The sequence below is a fragment of the Epinephelus fuscoguttatus genome, linkage group LG2 (assembly GCF_011397635.1).
Source record: "Epinephelus fuscoguttatus linkage group LG2, E.fuscoguttatus.final_Chr_v1".
NCBI lineage: Eukaryota > Metazoa > Chordata > Actinopteri > Perciformes > Serranidae > Epinephelus > Epinephelus fuscoguttatus.
The window spans coordinates 7,595,420-7,618,461 of NC_064753.1; the positions used below are offsets into that span (position 1 = coordinate 7,595,420).

General features: G+C 39.3%; 2 protein-coding genes across 8 annotated transcripts in view; one reads left to right on the top strand and one right to left on the bottom strand.

Moving 5' to 3' along the window:
• LOC125880447 (AP-2 complex subunit alpha-2) overlaps positions 1 to 13,759 on the top strand; it is a 28,792-nt gene extending 15,033 nt beyond the window's left edge. For 2 of the 3 annotated variants that reach the window (XM_049562944.1, XM_049562962.1), the window contains 12 exons: positions 423 to 520; positions 3,302 to 3,533; positions 5,839 to 6,003; positions 6,369 to 6,458; positions 7,088 to 7,221; positions 7,509 to 7,591; positions 7,797 to 7,885; positions 8,156 to 8,280; positions 8,364 to 8,480; positions 10,522 to 10,591; positions 11,440 to 11,574; positions 11,730 to 13,759. In XM_049562944.1, coding sequence (XP_049418901.1) covers positions 423 to 520; positions 3,302 to 3,533; positions 5,839 to 6,003; positions 6,369 to 6,458; positions 7,088 to 7,221; positions 7,509 to 7,591; positions 7,797 to 7,885; positions 8,156 to 8,280; positions 8,364 to 8,480; positions 10,522 to 10,591; positions 11,440 to 11,574; positions 11,730 to 11,807 — 1,416 coding nt within the window. In that variant the 3' untranslated portion in view covers positions 11,808 to 13,759. The remainder of the gene's footprint in view (positions 1 to 422; positions 521 to 3,301; positions 3,534 to 5,838; positions 6,004 to 6,368; positions 6,459 to 7,087; positions 7,222 to 7,508; positions 7,592 to 7,796; positions 7,886 to 8,155; positions 8,281 to 8,363; positions 8,481 to 10,521; positions 10,592 to 11,439; positions 11,575 to 11,729) is intronic. The other variant, XM_049562952.1, reaches the window with a different exon arrangement.
• A 4,643-nt stretch (positions 13,760 to 18,402) lies between these two features.
• Positions 18,403 to 23,032, bottom strand: LOC125880506 (protein C19orf12 homolog). 5 transcript variants are annotated; one of them, XM_049563077.1, is made up of 4 exons: positions 22,795 to 23,032; positions 21,686 to 21,833; positions 19,946 to 20,106; positions 18,403 to 18,982 (listed from the first exon to the last, which is right to left on the bottom strand). In XM_049563077.1, exons 3-4 carry the CDS (start codon positions 20,103 to 20,105, stop codon positions 18,717 to 18,719), a joined length of 426 nt encoding a protein of 141 aa, XP_049419034.1. In that variant the 5' UTR covers position 20,106; positions 21,686 to 21,833; positions 22,795 to 23,032; the 3' UTR covers positions 18,403 to 18,716. The 5 variants fall into 5 exon arrangements, with proteins under 5 accessions (XP_049419034.1, XP_049419042.1, XP_049419026.1 ...); XM_049563085.1 differs by having other exon boundaries at positions 21,657 to 21,833; XM_049563069.1 differs by having other exon boundaries at positions 19,946 to 20,120; positions 21,657 to 21,833; positions 22,795 to 23,031.
• Positions 23,033 to 23,042: the final 10 nt, after the last annotated feature.

Sequence of the window (23,042 nt, forward strand, 5' to 3'; positions counted from 1 at the left end):
TCTTGCCTGAAGTTTTGAGGAGTGCTTCTGCACCTTGTCAGTCAGGACTTGTAGTTTGTTGCCTTAGAATTTCAATTTTCCTTTTCTCTCTGCCTTTGAATGTCCTGCCTACTGTGCTCTTGGGGCAAAGGCAACATTTATACCTTGGCACATAGATAACTGCAACCAGACACCAAAAATTTGCACTCAGCAGCAACATCTTATGGGCGTGTTGCACTGTAATATTGTTAGTGCAATATGTTTTGTGAATCAGACCTTGAGACGGGGCAGATACGGCTTACAAGTGATGTGCAATTTATGATGCTATCAGAGACCACGCTCTATTCTTTGTGAATTCGCCCCTATGTGTGCACTGTGCACCTGAATAATCAAGTAGTAGATATTCCTAACCCAATGCTGTCATGCTTTGTGAACACTTACAGGCGCTACAGGCTCCTGCTTGCCATGAGAACCTGGTTAAAGTGGGAGGTTACATCCTAGGAGAGTTTGGCAACCTGATTGCAGGTGACTCGCGCTCCAGGTAAACATCACCCACATAGTCAATTCCTATGTTTCGAAAGTCATGTCAAAGTCATGTTTTTAGTTCAGTTAATGTTACAGCTCAGGATATGTTTGCCCAATCTACAAAAACTTCTTTTTTTTTGTCCAGGTTTTGAGACATCTGAATTGATTTTTGTTTTTAGTGCCCATAGCATTGAAAATGACTTTTGAAAATTTCATAGCAATTTCTCTTTCCTGTTTTAGACCTCACTGTTAGTGTTTTCGCCAGGACTTTTCCTTCTGTTAAACTTCCTTTATATTAAGCTAACAATATCTTTATGGCCGGATACAACTAGGCTGAGTGCAAAAATATGTTTATTTGTAATAAGTGTTAACCAAAGCTTTAAACAAATGCTGCAGACACCAAAATGTTGTCTTAAAACTAAACATGGTGCTGTGTTTAGCATAAGAAAGAAGCAGAAGAGCTTAATATACTGGGGCAATATTGACTTCATCTTCAGGGTGTCTGCGGGGTCTTAAAAAGTATTAAAAGTTGATAAATCAAATGTTGGAAAATTAAGGCCCTTAAAAAGTATTAAAAGGTCTTAATGGCAATTTTATGAAGTATTAAATTTTCTTGGCATTCAAGCTTTGACAAAAAGTATCCATGAATGTATAATTTATTTTCCTCCTCGCGACTATTACAAACAACGATGTGTAGGTAGACACACTCAGACTGCCACTGGGGGTGGGGGCTGAGCGAAAAAAAAAGTCCAAAAAAGTTAATAACTTAAAAATTATGGCGAAAGGGTAGTTTCTTGCAAGCCTAGAATTAAGATAAAAATATTCACAAACGAAAAAGCACTTCTGGTTGCTGGTAAGTAGTGTTTAACTTTTGATTTAACATTAAAAATTAAAACCCTCGGCACACACTGCAGCACAAGCAGACAGATGCGCGCAACCCAGACTCAGGGCCGAATTCACAAAAGGATTGCGTGGCTTTTGCGGCCACTAAACCGGTAAAAATGGAGCAAACAGATACCGTCTAATTCACAAAGCACGCGCAGAGGGTGAAATGCTCCACTAACTGCACTGCCAAGCAGATTGCGTCTCGGTGCTCCGGTGTTATTTGCACGTATTTAAATGAGGTAATATGCATATATTTGGCGCAAAAATTGCCCCTTTCTATGCAAATGAGCCTCATTGATAAACAACGTCTAATTCACTAACACCAGCGCTAATAGCCACACGCAGTTTGAGTGAAGTAAATAACGTCTTTAGAAAGCTGGTGCAAACTGGGCACTCCTCTGTGGAAGCCTCTCGCCCAGACTTTCCAGTGATTGTGGCAGCAGTTATTGTCTGTTAAATCAGTCTGTAAATAATATTTTGACATTATTATTATAATCATTATTACTTTAATGGCATCCGAAGATACTGATGCGTTGAACAGGTGACAGTCTGCGGTCGTTCTCAAAACGCAATTCTGTCACGCACTTCAACAGCAACTTTCAATCATTTATTTTACGAAACGGGGGAAACAAACGTGAACAGAAACGGTTTCATAATTCATATGAAATTCAAAAGATAACGAAAAAACAGCTACAAGTGAGAGGGAATAGTGATAAAGTGGTCAAACTTGGTCAAATCCACAGCCTCAACCCATCTGACACTGTTAGACTGACTCACCAGCAGACATCACTACATGAGGGGATACAGTATTCAGTACTTTGCCAAACAAAGTCTGCCATTGTTCTGCCACGGTGTTCTTGGCGCAAAGCCAGCATTTATACTTTGCCATGTGGCTAATTGCAGTAGGGGCAAATCAGGGGCAAACTGCACTCAGCTGCCAAACTTTGTGGGCGTGTTTGTGCTGGTATATCACTAGCGCAATATCCTTTGTGAATAGGATGTGAAGACGGAGCAAACTGCGGGAGCAAGTGAAGTGCAATTCAAGGTGCTATCAGCAGCCACAGTTCATTCTTTGTGAATTCGGCCCTCAGAGCACAGTGGACCACTGGAAAATGTCACCATCAGCATATTATTTTACATCAGTAAAATCTATTTTATCATTATTTTGAGTCACACTGTTGAAAGAATTTAGTTGTCTGTGTTCAAGCAGGATAATAGGTCTCCATTCATTGCATGTGGGGCTTTCTATTTCATTGTCGGAGATGTTTTCTTTTTTAATAACCAACCAAAAACAATCAATCAATTAAAAACACAAACTGGAACTGGAACATGAAATCTTATATGCCTAACAGACATTGCTTCTCGTTCTTTGAGTTTACATATGGCTAAAGGGGAAAAAAAACAACCATAAATGGACGGCGTGATTAGTGTTGCGTTCAAGGTCCCCCAAAAAACGGGAGAAAAAAAGGCCTAATATTCGATTTTTTTTTTCTTTCACAATGAAATCCCATGCCATCAAACGAAGCTTTGAAGCTTCGAATTTTTTGGGTCAGCCCTAAATCCCACATGTAAGGGGCTAGCCATAAGGTTGTTGTTTTCAGCAAGTTGGCCGTGAATAGTTGATGTTGAGCTGTAGAGCTGTGTTACTTGTTATGACCTAAGGTGTATTTTAATAAACCTGCCTTTGGTTTAATTTATTCTTTCAAGCTTTATTCCTTCTCATCTTATCTGAGTTCTGTTGTATGTTGTATGGCGATGAGGTCTTAAGGTTTTTTTGGAAGGTCTTAAAAAAGTCTTAATAAGGTATTGAAATTAACCTCAGGATTCCTGCATATACCCTGATCTTGTGACAAGTCTTGAGCTGACCTTGATGTAAAGACGTTTTACTGGTTTGTGTTGTCTTCTCTTTCAGCCCTCTAGTCCAGTTCAACCTTCTCCACTCCAAGTTCCACCTATGCTCTGTGCCCACTCGGGCACTGTTGCTGTCAGCCTACATCAAGTTCATTAACTTGTTTCCAGAAGTGAAGGGCACGATTCAAGACGTCCTGCGCTCAGATAGCCAGCTCCGCAACGCTGACGTGGAGCTTCAGCAAAGAGCTGTCGAGTACCTGAGGCTCAGCTGCATCGCCAGCACTGACATATTGGTTAGTGAATTATGTAGGATGTGGACAAAATACTGATAACACCAAACAGTCTACCATACACACAACACACACACACACGCACACGCACGCACACACTTTTGTGAGGTGCTGTCAACATTCTGAATGGCGTCACTTGGTATATATAATATTAGTTCACATCCGCAATAAATGTTTAACAGTTATGGCCAAAACGCACCGGCGGCGTATGACGCGCGTCAAAACAGCCGCCCCCATTATTTTCTATTTACAAACCCACACCGGCGGCGGCTTGATGCGCGTTGACGTGCCGCACTGCGGCACTTTACGCTATTGTCCTATTTTTCCAGCGTCGCGGCCCTTGAAAAAGCGCTATTTTGTATTTCCCAGCCTAGCGGACTGAAGTGTGCAATAGAAATCCGGTTGACGCCCCGCAGCGCGAAGCTTTTTGTGTGTGTTGGAGGTGGCACTTGACTCGCGTCAATGACGCTGCCGTCATATGACGCCGCCGGTGTGTTTTGGCCTTTATTGTTACAGTATTCCTCCAGTAAAGTCTGGTCCTAACTTAAGAATTGAAAAGAATTACTACATTTCTATGCCCTCAGGGAGAAACAGCAGAGGTACTGCAGCATATCACACAACAAAGGTCTTATATTTAGAGTCTGACAAGATACATCACTCTCTGTTGAAATATGATCAGCAGATGACAATAATTGATTGAACAATCAAATTGTACAATTGCATCACAATTTAGGGCAGCATGTTCCTCTGAGTAGTTCATTTTATGTGAAGTTAGATCAGTCCGTCACAGTGAAGACAGGATTGGGGAAAAGTGCAGGTCAAACGCTTGGCTGAGAGTTTGATCATCATCAGTAGGACACATGTCATTAGCTGAAGTCTGCATCAAGGCTCATCTCATTGGACCACCTTTATTTTTGTACCCATGACATTTAGGGCAGTCACAGTTGGTTTTTCTTTTTCTTTTGGGAGTCCTTTTACAAATGTCCAAAAGCATAGGTGTGTTCTCATCGGAGTGATTGTGGGATGATCGAATTGTGTCTGAAGCCCCCTTCCTCCATACCCCTCAGACATCTATTTTAGGGAAACTATGCTTGACAGTTTTTGTAAATTTTGAGAAACCAATAATCAAACATGCAGACACACTCAATGACTAGCCAATCAGTCCTTTTTAAATCCTGCCCCATTCCACTCTGTGCTCAAGTAACAGTTGAGCAAGCTCTATTACCAGCAGAGCCTCAGTCATCTGTCCCATTTCCTGTTATACTTAGATAATATGTGCTAGGCTTGTCTATGTTGAAAAGAAACCAAATTTTGAAGATGGTTAAAAGATGTGGCTGGGGTACTGTCACAATCTTCATGGACTGAGACTGGGAGGCCGTGGGTTTGATCCCCGGCCGGGTCATACCAAAGACTATAAAAAAGGGACCCATTGCCTCCCTGCTTGACACTCAGCATCAGGGGTTGGAATTAGATCACCACATGATTCCCGGCGCAGCATCGCTGCTACTCACTGCTCCCTCATGGGATGGGTCAAATGTGGAGAACAAATTTCACACACTCAGGTGTGTGACAATCAGTGTAACTTTAACTTTAAGAGGAGTTAGCCTAATGTCAGATCACCAGCGTCTGGTTTGCTTCCTCCTAATTTCGGGGGTAATGGTCAGATAGGTTGGTTGCTGATAACATGAATTATCGTCAGCCAGAAAAGATCAAGGCTAATGTTTATATTATCTGTGTATGGCTACATGTCACCCACCCAAAGTAACGTGCTACAGTAAAGAGAGACTAGGTCAGCACCATGGTCTGTATCCAGTAACAAGTAGATAGAGTACTTAACTGATCCCCAGAAGGGTTAAAAGAGACAAATACCCAGTAGTGCGGGAGCAATTTTGACTCATCCTTGGTCTCTACACAAAGACCTTGTGGCTTCTTCCTTTTTTGTTGAGATGGGAATGACTTTGCCTCAGTTTGCATCATTTCACCATGTTCATAAAAGTTCACATTGTGAATATATCCTTCCATCTCATGCTGTACTTATTGCTGTCGGCTTCGTCAAGCGGCATCTGCCTCAACGGAACCTTGCCCATCTCACTGTGCCATGATGTACTTTCTGTAGTTATTTTAGTTTTAAAATGTCCAAGTGACTTCCTAAATTACACTTGCGAGTTGAAAAAAACAAACAAACACTCTTGGTATCACAGTGGCCACTCCTGTGGTGCTAAATGTACGGTGGTGCAGTAACTGTCTATATTGCCTAAAAGCCTAAAGCTTTACATTATTGTCTCACACTCTCTCTGTTCCTCCACAGGCCACAGTCTTAGAAGAAATGCCTCCATTCCCAGAGAGAGAGTCCTCAATCCTGGCCAAACTGAAGAGGAAGAAGGGCCCAGGCAACCTGCCCGACATCGACGACGCCCGCTGGAATGTCAACGGCAGCACCGAGCACAGTGAGAACACTGAAAGCACAAACAAGGTAACTCCAGTGTAATAAGTAGCAGTAAAATACGACCAGTACAGCTTGAGTTTTTGTTTTTCACCATATATTTTTTCCTACAAACCCGATGCTATCTTAACAAGTAAGGAAACGTTACCAGTTTCTCATACAAATCAGCACATTGAATCATTTTCTGCAATGTGCTATTCTACTGTAGCGGTGCTCCCTAATCCCTAAAACAAGCCTGCATCATATTGGTCATTACTGCCTTTCCTTTATTTTCCTCTAGTTTTAAGCATTTCCTTGATCTTCACCTCTACTTGTCTTCTCTCCTTCCCTCCCCACCTTCACCCCTCTATCCTTCTTCTCCTCTTTTTTTCCCTTTCCTCTTCTTTCTCCATCAGTCTTCTCCTTCACTGATGGCAGACCTTCTTCCTACCAACAGACCCCGTCCTGCCTCCTCTAGTCCCACCATACTCTCTGCTGGGACCATGGTATATTGATAGCTAAAAACAACACAGTAGAGTGAATTACATAATTATTTACTTCCACTGGAGGGGCAGCTACTTTTGTCTCCAATATATCCTGTATTATATTAGAAGCTCCCCTGGTCGTCACTGCTCTCTCCACTTGCTTTAGTGCTGGCATGATATATTAACTAGCCTCTGCTTCCTCAGTGGAATACAAACGTAACAGTACAACACTGAATGTTTTAAAAGTGACAGACAGTTTAAGTTGCAGTTCATGGCATGATACAGTATCATGAAATATTGTCAACATAATAGACTATTCACTATGATGTTCCTCAGCCAATAGTGCTTCACAGAAGTTTACAGTGCGTCTACTAACCACGCCATCTCTCAGTTGACAGTCAACCAACAACATGGGAAATACCCACGCACCTAAGACCTGTAGTGTTGTTATAGTTTACATTTTCTCACACAAAAAGTGAATTCAAGCTTCAGCCCAATGCAAAGTTTAAAATACAGAAAGCAGAGGAATAATTGGATTATTTTGGGATTGTATTTAGCCTTGTAGATTAAAAAAACTGTACACATCTGTTCAGATTTTGATGTTGTTTGCATGTTGACACTGTATTTTAAAGTGAATATTTCTCTCTCAGGCACCCACCCAGCCCCTCACAGACCTGCTGAATTTAAATTCCCCCCCTCCAGCAGGACCAAGTCTGCTAGTTGATGTCTTGTCCGAAAGCTCCACTCCTGCATCCATAGATGTCTCTGAGGAAAATTTCTCAAGGTGGGACCATTCTGTGAGCTTAGTTGATGGCATTTGCAGACAGTGTGGTTACACATGCTGTAGGGTAATCCACATTCTATTAGATATTAACAGAGTTAATTAGAATTGCACTTTCAGACAGTTGGGTGACAAACAGGGGACAGTTAAAAAAATTCAAGCTGTGGAGGTTGAGATATCCTAAAATTATTCTTTACAGTTTGTTGCAAGCCAAGCATATGGGTTGACAAATGTGAAGGTTCTGAAAGGTCTTCGTTGTAAAATTGTTATTGTTTTCTTGTAAATTCCAGGTTTGTTTGTAAGAACAACGGTGTGATCTATGAGAACCAGCTGTTGCAGATTGGACTGAAATCTGAGTATAGGCAGAACCTGGGTGAGTAGCTTTATAACTCTAATTATTTTTCTATAAGAAATGTTAGGATATTGTTAAAGGATACTTCTAGGCTAGCTTTAGAGAAGAAAGGAATAAGATGTGGAATTGAAATAGTAATTATATATCATTTTAAATGTAATGGATACTGGTCATATGTGATTACTTCAAAAAGAATGAACTCAGTTTATTTGTTGTCATCCTTCAGGTCGCATTTATGCGTTTTACGGCAACAAGACATCTACTCAGTTCCTTAGCTTCACCACATCAGTGACCTGTGATGACACACTCAAGACCCATATCCTTTCTACTGCTTGATAGTTTCTTATTACAGACTTTTTTGTCCCATTCCATCCCAAAAAGTATACTGCAGATTACATAACACGTTACTAAATCAACACCTACTACTTCTTCCCAGCTGAGGAGTGCTTTACACTTAAATTCTGCACAACACAACAAAACTGACAGCTTGAATGTGTGTGAATACTTTCCAGAGCTGCTATAGGCTAAGCTGAGCCGATGCTTGTGTCATTTAGGTGTTTAAAGAGTCCTTAACCATTGACTTTACAGCTGAATGTCCACCCTAAGGCCGTAGACCCCATAGTGGAAGGTGGGGCTCAGGTCCAGCAGATCCTCAACATTGAGTGTGTGTCAGATTTCACAGATGCACCAGTGCTCAATATCCAGTTCAGGTTGGTGTCTGAATGCATACTTAATTTTTGATGTATAATAATCACTTTTATATGCTACTTTCTGACTGTATTTGTGTGGACAGATATGGTGGAACTCTTCAGAACATCGCAGTGAAACTCCCTGTGATGCTCAACAAGTTTTTTCAGCCCACAGAGATGGTATCCCAAGAATTCTTCCAACGCTGGAAACAGCTTGGACTGTAAGGCTCACTTTACATCATCAATGTGCCACTGCCTCAGCACTTGTCTCTGGCACAAAAGGAAGAGACTACTGCAGTTTTATGAGAGAAAATACTTTAACTATTTGAAATGTAGTTCAACTTCTTGGAATCAACAATGATCCAAAAGTCACTGTATATTTTGTTTGTTTTATGGCTAATAGGTCTCCTAAAAACACAATATTGGTTTAGTACTGTCATACAGTAGTCAGATAGCCATTTTGGATCTGGTTCCAAGCAAGGTTATAGTTTTGAAATTTCAGTTTCTATTTTATTCTATTCAGTTGTAATTTTTGATTTAATTTAAGTTAAGTTTGTTAGTTTTTAGTTTAGTTTCAGTTTTTCAGAAAGGCTTAGTTTTTATGATTAGTTTAAGTTAAACAGAAGTTCTAATATATTTTTGTTCAAGCCAGGTAAAATGCCCCAGAAGTGTGTAGCTACATATACAGCGATCAGCCACAACATTAAAACCACTGACAGGTGAAGTGAATAACACTGATCATCTTGTTACAATGCAGTGTTCTGCTGGGAAACCTGATGTCCTGGCATCCATGTGGATGCCACCTGACATGCTTCACCCTCTCAAACACTGGCAATGACGCTCCCCAACAGCAGTGGCCCCCCCAGCTGGACCATGCACCATACCACACTGCAAAAAGTGCTCAGGAATGGCCCGAGAAATGTGACAAAGAGTTCAAGGTGTCAACCTAGCCTCTAAATTTCCCAGATTCAAATTCCCCAATCTGATTGAACATCTGTGCGATGTACTGGAATACCACTTCAACTCAACCCACACAATCCACCACTGATACTCTGGTGCCAGAAGCCAAGGGACAGAATCCGATCCAATGCTTGATCAGATTGGGATCTGGGGAATTATGAGGCCAGGTCAACACCTTGAGCACTTTGTCACATTCCTCGGGCCAATGGTGCGTTGTCCTGCTGGTGGGGCTGCAGGGAGTGTCATTGCTATGAGGAGGGGGTACTTAGTCTGCAGTGTTGTTTGGTTGGGTGAAGGCTGTCAAGTGGTATCCACATGAATGCCAGGACCCAAGGTTTCCCAGCAGAACATTGCATTTTAACAAGACAATCAATGTTATTCACTTCACCAACCAGTGCTCTTAATGTTGTGGCTTATAGGTGTACACATAAAACATATGGTTGGAGAACTGTATGGGCACGGCCACAATGTTTAATGTTTGTTGTTTGTGCTAATTTAGTTTCCAATGTGAAGCAACTGCAGCATAGCGACATCTCCTGGAATGTCACATTTGTTCAATTCCAGTGTTTCAATGTCACAGGAGTTGACAGAACTTCATTCTGTCTCCTTTTTCTTTGGAGGCCATATACCGGTAGTTCAAAAACTAAAACTGAAATGAATTTACATTCATTTTAATTTGTTGTTTTCAACCAGGCAAAAATGTTGTTGCCAGGGCCAACAGTGTGGCACATCCTCGCCAGTAAAATAATCTTGCTGTAAAAATAATGGGAACACAGAGCATTGTGAATAGCTTTGGACTGTTTTGGCATTGGGCGGCATGGTGGTGCAGTGGTTAGCATTGTTGCCTCAGGTTCCTGGTTTGAACCCCAGGGTGGGGGAATCCTGTGCAGAGTTTGCATGTTCTCCCCGTGCCAGTGTGGATTTTCTCCGGAAACTCCAGCTTCCTCCCACAATCCACAGACATGCACATTAAATGGTGACAAATTAATTGGTGACTCTAAATTGGCTGTGGGTGTAAGTGGTTGTCTGTCTCTGTGTGTCAGCCCTGTGATAGTCTGGTGTCCTGTACAGCGTGTACTCTGCCTCTCGCCCAGTGTCAGCTGGGAAGGGCTTCAGCCACCCTGCCACCCCTAATAAGAAAAGCAGTTACAGAAAATGAATGATTGAATGTTTTTGGCATTTGGGTCATGCATAAATGCAAGTGTTCACAAAATATTATCAGAATGAGGTTCAGATAGGTCATGTTCCTGTCCACCTGCAGATATGTAACTATAATTATACCTCTCTTCTCTGTGTCCTCAGTCCTCAGCAAGAGGTTCAGACAATCTTCAAAGCCAAACACCCAATGGACAGAGATGTTACCAATGCCAAGGTAAAAAAAATAAATAAATAAGGGAAACTGCTTAGCTGTACATTAGTGTTAAACATTTGGACTCATTTTGGCATGCTGTAGTGAGAGTTGTTTAACCACTCCACATTCACATCATGGAGAAAATCTGCATGAATGACATCCCTGTTGGTAGGCGATAGTTTTTGTCAGCCAAAATATAGAACTTGATAAAACAGTCTAGACTCAATGTCTATGACATGTCACATCAGCACCTTAAAGAACCAAACAAAAACTGGCCATTAGCAGATGAATCAGAATGGTAAGTGTAGTTAACAACTTTTATTTCTTTATGTTGTTTGATAGCTTGTAGGCTAATTGGCAGTGGCTTACACAGCGTTAGTGATTGTAATAATACAATCTTGTACAGTGTGTTAAAGTGTGTTCACATTGTGTCCAGTTAATGTCCAAAAACTACACACTCTACCATGTTTGCTGTCAAAACGTTCACTATGCTAATGCTAATTCTGCTCTCTGTGCTTACAAATCAATCTCAAATTTTAAGGTAAGGATAGATGTTGCCCCCTTTATTAGAGGAATGTGAAAACACCTCTCTAGTCACCAATTTTGCACAGATACAAGTCAGTGCAGTAAAGCTCATTCATTTAAGGGGACATAAACAGAAGAAAAACACATTTCTGAGTGGAGGGAGACTTAAACAACAGGACCCCACCAATGCAGCCCCCTACACTGTTTGAAGGCAGTTTTCAGTCTGAATTATGGAAGACGCATGGCCTATGATTTCTTTAGACCTGATTTTCATCTTCTTTGTGTACATATAATCATGATGTTTGTTTTTATTTTTTATTCCTCTTCTATAACTGATTTCGTAGATCTTAGGTTTTGGTGTAGCTCTGCTGGATGGGGTGGATCCCAATCCTGCGAACTTTGTTGGAGCCGGAGTCATTCACACTAAGAACTCTCAGGTGGGCTGCCTCCTCAGACTGGAGCCCAACACACAAGCACAGGTAAAGACACACACACACACACACACACACACACACACACACACACACACACACACACACACAGATTCATCCTTGTATTGAACCATCATATAGCATGTGTAACTGTGTGTGTGTGTGTGTGTGTGTGTGTGTGTGTGTGTGTGTTCTCTATTCAGATGTACCGTCTCACCGTCCGGACCAGCAGGGACACTGTGTCTAAAAGACTGTGTGATCTTCTCTCTGATCAGTTTTAGACTCATCACAGCACAAGCATTTCTCCACCTTCACTCTCTTGGTCTCACTTTAGATGGGAATGATGTTTTGTACAGTGTAAATTCTTTCTTTTTTTTTTTTTTTTACACTTACTCCACATGTCAATGAAGTGAAATGTATTTTTCGCACATAGCTTTACTAATATAACACTGCTTTAAACCTGCCTTGTGTACTCACACTGAGCACCTTCGCCGACATGTTGCGGATGGTGCAAGCGGCTCTGAGTGCTTCTCTGTGCTGCTCTGCAGCTCCAGAGTTCTGAACAGTTTTGAAATTGTGTGTTTTTGCTGCTTGGGTACTGCCTTTCTTATTCAAACATTTTGAAGAGTTGGTTAAAGAGCATTAATGAGATTGAGTTAGTTGAAAATCTCAACAGAATTGTAAGCTTACCAATGATCTCAACAATGAATTCAGTTGTTCTGATAGCGTTTCTATGAGATATGTATTCTTGTAGCGTTTTAAACAAATGATGCACAGAAATGGGAAGTTTTCCTCAACTTCTTGCCCATTTTGCACTTGTTTGGCAAAAAAGTAGATCACATAGGTAGATCAGATAGGTTTAGATGAGAGAATTCTGCTTCACTATCAGCATTATTACTTATTTCACCAATTTTACATGTCTGTCATCTCAGGAGGAAAAGCAAAGCTTTGCATTTTGGTATTTTGTACCAAATAATAGTCTTTGGACGCTACTATTTTTTTTTCCCGTGGTGACATTTTTTGAGCTATAATGTGTATAAAGTTTACACATAGAATTCAGGCACTTCAGAAAAATGGCAAAAAAATAATATAGAACACTAGGTAGCAAATGGATATCAGTTTCTGATAGTTATGAAATGCATTGTCTGATTTTGTTTCCACAGTCGTGCCTATGAGCTCTTGTCACTCTGTGAACAACAGAACGAGCCTTCAATTAGACAAGAGTAATGTTAAATATATGTAAGTCTAAAGCACTGCCACACTGTCACACTACTTTCACCTAAATGCTTTTATTCACAGCACAGCCAAACTGGTAATATTTCTTTATTTCAGTAAAGTCTGGTGTATTTTCTGTTTTATGAGATGTATGTTTATTATAATCCTTATTGGATGCTTTGCATAAAGACTGGCTCTTTCCAAAGGTAAAAACAATCTACCACTACAGCAGTGTACAAACAACAGGCTGCAGGGGGGGTTCACACGACAGCAAGACTCCAGAAGTCATTGTGCCCAACAGATAGAAACAGAGTGCTCCAGTGATGACATCTTTCTGTAGGCTGATGTGGAAGCTAACTTCGCCCTGGTTCCCTCAGCAAAGTCTATGGGATTTTAATAATGGATTTTTATTATTGCAGAAAATAGGTTCAATAGCAAACAAACGTTTATAATACCTTATAAAGCATGTAACCAAAACCCATTTAAAAAAAGCCCATTCACTTGGAGACGAGGGAACCCGAGTGCAAAAATGCTAACTCATTTCCAGGTTTTAGGACTCATTTCTGGGGCACTTGTTACTCATAACCTCCTTTACACAGCTGTTTTTGTATTAGACAAGAAATAACGTGCTTGTAGTTGGATTTTTTTTTTTAACTGTTGGACTGAGCTATGTTAGTTTAATGCTTAGCTTAATCAGAGACTAACTGTCTCCTGGCTGTAGCTTTATATTTAATAGACACACATGAGCGTGGTATTGATCCTCTTCTCTAACTCTTAGCAAGAACAGAAATAAGAGAGTATGTACCAAAATGTCAGACTATTCTTTAATGAGCTTTTGTTCAGAAATATTGATGAAAATTAGTAAGAATGTAAGAATAAATGTAAAGAGTGTAAGAATAAATCTTTAGATTGTTAAAAGGTTTGACTGATTTATGAATAAGGGTACTTCAATCTGGAACAGACAAGCATTACTGTGATGTTACCATGTTTTATCCATAATAATAATAATAATAATAATCAGTTATGGCTCATGGGATATATGGTTTCACATTATATAAGGCCAGTGGCTTTGGTCCTTTTGGAGGTCTTGAATGATCTATTTACTTTTGTCAAGAAGACCAAATATCCCAGTGTCACACTGTGCCTTCTGTTGTTTAGCAGCTTATTTTCAAGAAAGCAAATGGGGTGAAGGTGAATGTCAAGGGGTGACATTTCATTTCTTTTTTTAACAATAAATAGAACAAAGTATAGCTGTGAATGACCACTTGACAATAAGCACTGATGTTCTTTTTAGGCTATTTGGATACAGTACCACCATAAGGTCAAATGACTATTAAATGTCAGAGGGATTGCTCGGAGGAACAAACCAAACAGCTAGGTTGCTCCATATAATTGTTGATTAAAATTTCCCAGATGTGTAATTAAGCTACTGTTGGCTAACAAATTTGCCTTTCATATTTTAGAGTGAGAAACAGCACTTTTAAAGTTTCAAATAACTACTCATTGGATTTTATTGTAAAGTGGTGTTCAAGTAGAGTACAAGCTTATGCTAAACTATACCGTAATTGGGCCTAAACCCTGACTGTAAGACCTAGATTTGGGTCCCTGGTACTGTATCCAGTACACTCAGTGCTTACTATCAGTGACTGTAACATTTTAACTTCACAACCTGTCACAATGCTGTTGTGTTTTTGTGCCTTCTAAAAAGCATTCAGTCTTTTTGCCAGACATTTGAAAAAGAAAGCTGAATATCTTGTTGCTATTTAAATGTAATGTCATTTCAAGACCCAAAAGTTGTTTTTACAAATAAAAAAATTGGCCTTTATAAACAAATAACATATACTGCTGGCTTTTTAATGGAAAATTAGAGTTATGTCTGTCAAAACATGGATATTTCACACACATCTTCCCCCCGGCAGCACAGAAGAGCTATACAATCGGCTCAGTTTCAAGGTGGACACCCAAGATTAGTGTCACTAATAAAGTGTCTGACCAAGATATGACGTTGAAAAGTGTTTTTGCAGAACATTATGATGTCACAGTGAAGTTGACCTTTGACCCTTTGGATATAACATGTTATCAATTTATCATTTCATCCTATTAGACATTTGTGTGGAAATTTTGTCTTAATTTGCGTATGAATTCTTGGCCATCAAATTCAAATCAGTTCATTCTCGACTTAAAGTTGACATTTGTGCCAAATTTGAAGGAATATCCTCACAGCATTGTTGAGATATCACGTTCATGACATTAAGACAGACAAGGTCACAGTGACCTTGACCTTTGACCCATGAACATCAAAATGTAGTCAGTTCATCATTAAGTCCAAGTGAACATTTGTGCCAAATTTGAAATTCCCTCAAGGCATTATTGAGATATCACATTCCTGAGGATGGGATGAACAGACAACCTGAAAACATAATGCCTCCGGCCACAGCTATTGCCGGCACAGAGGCATAAAAACATGATTAATTATCAAGTGTTATCAAACAGTATGTTCACATTATACCTGAGTGTTGCATACAGTTGACTGCAGGGTTCTTCAGTATAAGCCTCACTGCTGGCTGGTTGGCTTTGAGCACTCAGTTCAGAGGGTAGAAACAGATGTGTGTTTTACTTTGGAAGACTCAAAGATAGCTGCACCAGTTTCCATTTCTGCCATGTATCATCTGTGTTTAGAGAAGCATCAACACCACAGGAAAAGTGATGTGGTGACAGCCAACATTTTGTCAAAACTTTATGCTTCACTATCAATTTTATTGTTTAAATCAAAGCAACAAATTGAGATATTTATACGTTTTGACTTGATCAGGGAGGAATTTATATTTTCAATTATTTTCCTAGCACTAACATAATTGTCATTCACTTTGGTGACTTAGTTTGGATTTTTTGGAGCAAATCTGTTTTACGCAATCGATTATTGATTTAGCATACATGACTGCAATCTTTGTACTGTTGTAACTACTGCAGTCAAAGGTTATTCTAGACCGATATGACCTATTACTGATTTCCTTAGCATGTGCTGCAAAGGGGGGATGGTAGTATAAACCAAGTGAAGAACTTGAACAGAGCTTCGGGGTTAGCATTTCAGTAAAATCACAAAAGGGTATCTCTTAGATGCTGAATAGTATATAATTCTGTATTACTTAGATGCCTCCACATTGAGACAGTAATAACACATTTGTTGTGAGAACAACAATACACAGTTTTTTGCAAAAAAGTGGGGAAAAACGATTGACTACTTAATGTTCTGAGGAGGGTCTGTGACTGAAACATGAAAAGCAGTACAGGCACTGATTGCTTTGGTGGTGTGCCGCCTTCTCTACTTTTGAACTGATTTGGATTTTTGAGGTTGAGCACCCCACTGGAACACACACTTTGAGGTTCAAAGTTTTAATTTACGATCTAATAATTTTAACTTTAATAATTTTAACTTGGTACGTTTATTTTTTTTATTTATTTGATTTATTTTGAACATGTAAAAGAATTCAAACAAGATTAATAAATAAAAAGAACAGTAATCTTAAGGCTAATTCTCAATATGTATATTCTTGTAAACAACATAATAAATATTAATTATTTACATGTCAATAAGGAGTAGGAGTAAGTGCACACTTCTATTGTCCTACCCTGTCTCCGTAACAGTTTACTCAAAATTTAACATATATACAGCTCACAATAACCTGATCTCATAATACATATTTACTATACCAATAAATTTAACTTAGTATGACATAGTTTTGATATACTATCTTATAACATCATGAGTATTTTTTTTTTTATATAATGCAACATTATATTGTAACGTTTCATCTATTTTTTTTAATGTTCCTAGCAGTAATGGGCTTCCATACAATCATTTACAGTGTATTTCAATCAATGTTCCTGCAGAACAGTTTTACTCCAAGGACTCAGTCAAACTTAGTAAGACATAACATGTTATTTTACCTGAAAGGACCAAGTAAATGGTTATGGGCTCAAGAAAAACATGTAAGTCCATTACTGACCCATGACCTCCCTACTACTGCTCTGGACCTTTGACTCAGTTGAAAGGTAGTTGGTGGACTTTTGATCTTAGATTATTTTGTCACAAAAGAAAAAAAATTCATTTGCCATATTGTACAGAGGTTGTGAGAACCTACATTGATACAAATGTGTGTGTTTTCAAAATCCTAAAAACTTTAAATGAGCAAATAATCAGTCAAAAACACAATAGCTTCAACTGTTTTTAATCCCTAAGCAGAGGTATGTTAAAACACCCTGATACAGAGTGTGGGAATAGAGATGACATTCTAATCCAGAATAAATGACTCTCCAGGAACAATATTTTACAGAGATTTGAAAAAAAAAAAAAAAAGCAGAGTTGAAAATTGACTATCTATCTGTCATACAAAACATTATTTGAGCTAATGTCTCTATCCATTCATTATAACATATCATAAAATGTTTCTGTGGTGACTGCACTACACAGTGACGTCTTTCCTGTTAGGCACTGTTGGATGAAGGACTCAGATCTGAAATTCTGAAATTAAAATACATGCAAGGATATATTATGCGCGATTGTCCTAAAAACAACTTAGACTCATACTACGACTCATATTACGATACACTCAGTGTGTGCAGATTTTTTTTTTTGCCCTCTGCCTGGATTTTCTTATTTTCTTCTTATTTTCTGTGTTCAGGATGTTTATGGGTGTGTAACCCCACAGGGCTCAGGTGAGGTCGGGGCTTTATAAAATAGCAGTGACCAGTTTTCAGACCGTAAGCAGTAGGCATCCAAAAGGCACAGCGCCAAATATAGCGAAGTGAAATACCAAAGTAGAGTGAATCTGAAGTTGGCTCTCACTTTACTTTAACCAATCCTGCATCATATACCTGTTAAGTACTAAACATAAAAGTACTCATGATGCAGAATGACTATTTTCAGAATAATGTATATCATTTGGCAGGACTATAATTAGTGGTGTACAAATGTGTAAGCATCACTAATATTGCAGCTGGCAAAGGTGGGGCTACTTTCACTTCCTTTATATACTACAGGGTAGTTTGATCTATAATAACGTCTTATCAATTTCAATTTTTATCAATCAATTTTATTTATAAAGCCCAATATCACAAATCACAATTTGCCTGACAGGGCTTTACAGCATACGACATCCCTCTGTCCTTATGACCCTCACAGCGGATAAGGAAAAACTCCCCCAAAAAAACACCTTTAACGGGGAAAAAAAACGGTAGAAACCTAAGAAAGAGCAACTGAGGAGGGATCCCTCTTCCAGGACGGACAGACGTGCAATAGATGTCGTACAGAACATTTATCATTTATTGGTTGATTTAAAGGGAGTGCTGCAGAAATAATTCCTAAAACCCAGAAATGATTTAGCATTTTTGCACTTACAGTACCCAGTATCAAAGTCAGTGGGTTTTTCAAGTGCCTGAAGTAAGGTCAGTGATAAGTACAAGCTTAAGAGACTTTCAAGTGTTGTTCTATGACACAATACACGTCAGTTAATACCCCATTTGTGAATTTTTAAGCTTCTGTGTGTCTTAAAAAAGGTGGTTGCTAACAAGTGGCTAAATGAGACTACAGAACGTTGAACATGGCTTTAAAGTATCGCTGTGGCGGCAACACTGAATGCGATTGCATTTGGGATTCAAAAATCATAGAAGTGGTGTTTATTTGGTGAACAATTGTTAACATTTGAATTGTCATAGAGCAGTAGGATAAAGTAGCTTAAACTGAAATAGTAGTTCAAATTCTGTCCTTGAGTAAATGTATTTAGTTACCTTCTCCCTCTGCTGTAAGGACAGACACTCTGAAGATAGTAAAGGCTAAGTGCTCCATTTGGCACAGTCCTCAAAATGAGTATCCATGATTCACAGTTCTTCCAATTAAGTACAAAAATAGTCCGTAAAAGACTCTGGTTGGGCTTGGCAGGCTTAAACATCCTGGAAAGTCCATGTGTGACCATAACTCAGTCTTTATAATGCACCTCTGCTCTGAGTTCCTTTGTGACATAGTTAAGCAACGCTGCAGTGACCTGCTGCTGAAGTGTGGCATTGCCCATCACAAGGGCAATGAGCTGGGCCACGTCTGTCCAGTCCAGGTTGCCCAAGATAGCCATAACGTCATCACAGAGCTTCTTTTGCTGGGTAGGTGGTAACTCCATGAGGATCTGAGGCAGAGGCCTGAACTGACCACTGGTCAGCCAGCTGCCCAACAAACCGCCTACTGCTCCACCTGGTGGAGACACAGAGAGGGGGCGGATAAGAGGGGGCAGATAAAGTGGTCAGTTACAGGTTGAGTGTAAATCCAATTTAAGTTTGTGCTGGGGGGGGGGGGGGGGTACTGTCACTCAATTGGCCCCGTCCCTAAATATGTGTAACTTCACGTCTTAATAAAATGTAAACAGGTGAGTTGTCATGAATGATTAAATTATTTACAGAGACCCAAACCATTGTTTCTGTTGTAAAGTCAGACATTTTGAGTCCCTCCTGGAGCCAGCCTCAAGTGGCCATTTAAGGAACTGCAGTTTTTGGCACTTGCACTTCGGCTTCATTTCTTAGCCCTTGAGGTTGTTGCTTGCCAGAAACACAGCTCCAAATAAATGCTAATGCTGAGATACATGTGTCAACACTGTGCTCACAGTTTGTTGCTCTGCACCCATGCAGCCAAAAAATAAATAAAAAAATCACATAATGCTGATTTTAACTTTGCAGAGAAATTTAGGTGGCATTCGTCTCTTAAAAGAAGCTATGAATGGTGTTCTCAGTTATATAGCAATCAAAAAATGGTGAGAAATGCCTATCACAAGCTTGCAGAGACCATGGTGACATCTCCAAACTGATTTTTTGTCTGACCAAGAGTCAAAAACCAAAAGACTTTGAATTAACAATGATATGGATCTGACAAAAGCAGCAAATCCCAGTTGATACATTTTCTCCCAATCAATTACCTATCAGTGAGTAAGAAGGAAGAGGTGGTGGTATAAATATTGTAACAAAGTGTTAGTCTCATCTGTGAATGACAGCCTACTCAAAGTTTTTTTATTTTCCTGTGAGATATGACCCTACTGATCAAACAGTCTCACAGCCCCCTGTCAGTATGGGCTACATTCGGACCCTCTAATCAGGCTGCTGTAATGTCTTCATCAGAAACACCGACAGCAGAATCTGTAGTTTTTGTCCCAATATTTATTCTTACCAACAGCAATTCCTGGAGGTCCACCGAGCAGCCCGCCCACAAAGGCAGTTCCTCCGGCCACCATCGCTCCTTTGGTGGAGTTTTTCACTGCCACCTTGATCTGATCATGAGCCGATAATTCACAGCACAGACGCATGACATCATCCACTCGCGGAGCCATCCTGATATTGAGACACTGGAATGAGAGGAAAGAGGACTGTCAACTCTACTGTGGTGTTTTACATAAAAGACAACGAATATCCATCTTTAAGCCTAATTTTCTGAGCTGAGTATTCAGACAGATTAGATGGATGTAGGATAAAGCATCTACCAAACCAACAAAACTAATGTAGTCGTCAAAATAAAAAAAAAACCTCAAATCACATGTCTCTTATTATCTCATAGTGAGTTTGAAGATTTTACAGATTTTCTCAGGCAATGATGGAAGCATAAAAAGTGAAATGTTGACTGCAATGAAAATGAAACAGGTTAAGGTTAAACTGACATATTGAGTCATGAAATTTAGCCCCTAGACCACATACCAAGGTTTCTTTCAAAACACTTTGCAATCATGATTTCTTAAAATAGATTTTGACTAAAGGTCCTCTCCAAGACAGGGACACAAAATTAGGTGGCAATGCAAAAACCACCTTAGTTGATATTGTTTTTTAGTGGTGGCGGTTCCAACATGAAATTTGCAATTGAAAAAATATCAAAGCACACTGATATCCAGTGACCAGAGAGTTTATAATCCAGCCTTAGTGGTGGTCATTTTTGTAAACTAACAGTCCTGCAAATCTGGGGTCAAAGAAATAAAGACTGCCATCACCAGCCGGCGCATTCATGCTGTATAATATTTATGCAGCAGTCTACATCCTGAAAAAGAAAGCTATCACTCTTTTGAAGAACTTGCCTGCTTTGGAGAAATGTCAGACAAATCCTTATCTCAATAAAGCACACACTTGAGATAATAAAAAGAGAGCAAAAAAAAGACAGTCCTGCAGATGCTACAGCTGAAAGTCATCAGAGAGTCCAACATATTGTATAAGACACATGTTAAGTACTATTCTATTGTTTCTCCTGAGCGACTCTTAAGACTGTCAGGATCAGTTTGGTTTCACTTTTACTTGTAAGTTCAACATCACCTAACAGCATGAAAAGCAAATACACAATACAATATTTTAAATATATGTCCTAGGATTTTACAACTGTCTTTCACCAAAACAAAAAGGGTACTATTTTTTTAAGAAATATTGATTAAACCCTAACCCTAACCCTAGATTGAACAATGTGTTGTTTTTACACTGCAGGTACACCGAATGTTCACGTGTGTTATCAATTCGTAGAACATCTCAAGTCGCGTTATTAATGCTCGTTAACACCCACTAGTTTTTGTTTATTTTAAATTACCTGATTTGTGAATGGAGTTTGGCGTGAGAGTTTGGTGTCGGGGTTGCTAGTTAGCTGTAACGTTACTGGTCTTAACTAAACAAAACTGTACACCAAGTGGGCATAATAAGCTACTATACGCCTATGTTTATTCTTTTAAAATACTTTTATAACAATAAGGACCGTAGATTCAACAGCGATGTCAATGCGATTCAAGTTACCAAAGTTTCGTTTCTAGTTTAACACCGAACTAAGTAAGACTTCAAGCACCGAGTGACTTGTTTATTCGTCTCTATTTAAGCAGAGTAGACCAGAAACAGAAGACAGCTGTCAGCAGCCTTACCTCAAGAGTTACCTAGCTGTTACATTTACCTTCAGTCCTGTCCTGAATGCGTGAGGCGGCAGTTTCAACTCTTCGTGTGCAGTCGGCTTTTCTCAGACAGTGTACGCTTTGCACTGTATGATGGGATTGATTGGTAGTAGCTCCACTTCCTGTTTTCCAAAAAATGCGTCAAAGAGTCTATAACACACAGTCCAGACAAGATGAGTATTTTCAACAAAAGACATAGAAATATGGCAAACGCTATAAATCATATAAATCTATGACACATGATGTTATGTGTCTGTACTGATAAAGCACTTCCTTTTCCAAGCATTTGCTTTTTTTTCTTCTTTTTTTTTTAACCCTGCTAGAAGCTACACATATTTTTCCCTGAGCCTCCCTGAGTGACTGGTAGAAAATGCATGACCATCAATTTATTATCAAAGTTTTAAAACGTACCCTTTGATGTTTAAAGTTAAAGGTTAAAAGTTAAGATGAAATCCTGAAGTTGAAAAAACATATTGTTGTGCAAGCCAGTTAGTGAATGCAAATGGTTTATTTTAGACCAAGTTTTAAATGAGACACAGAATAAGGTGATTTTGATGAAATATCACTATTTATCTTAATTTTATTTATTTTTAATGACAGAGGCTTTCATTAGCCTACACATGATGTGTACAAGGACAGTTGGAAATGTGAAAATCCAATGATAATTTCTGGCTAGTTGGATAGTCTCTGGCTGTGATAAATGGTGTAATTTGTAAAGCAAACCTGTAAAAAATCAGCAGTAAAATAAATAAAAAATATTTGACATTCCTCCCCCATTTTGCATCACCCCCTTTTCCTCTCACAAGTAACGAACAGTCCCTTACTTTTTACTGTTTTTGCCTTTGACCAGTATTAGGTTGTGACAAATACTAAATACATTTGTCCTAAAATTACATGTTGCGCATGCGCACTACACAAACAATGGTTGTTGGCGTAGGAGGTGAATTATCTAGAATGGCAGTAGGGTGTGCTGTCTGTAATAAAAATATCAAACCTTTAATAAAGTTGTACATTGACTGAGTCTGTCGTAACCTTTTCCATTCGCCCATTCATGTAACGTTATATGTACAAGCCAAAGTAGAAAATACATTTTTAATTTGTCAGTTCTCACAGAGGGTGTCGTTGCTGTGCTGTCTGCTGCCTTTCAGACGCTGCTGCCTCAGCTGAGTGTGAGTTGTATGGAGACAGATACAACAAACGTTTCACAACATTGGCAGACTGTCCGTTTTTGAAACTGTTGGGTTTTAAAACGTTATGTTCCAGTTTGTGTTGTAGCTTGACAAGACTCACACAAATGTGAATAAAATACGAAAAAAAAACCCCAAAAAGGTAATATTTCCGTGATGACATGGAAGAAGT

Excerpts from the sequence above, each read along its gene's own strand:
- LOC125880506 (XM_049563077.1), bottom strand. The coding sequence starts at position 20,105 with ATGGCTCCGCGAGTGGATGATGTCATGCGTCTGTGCTGTGAATTATCG. Across the intron at positions 18,983-19,945 it reads ACCTCCAGGAATTGCTGTTG|GTGGAGCAGTAGGCGGTTTG; the intron begins GTAAGAATAAAT and ends TGTCTCCACCAG.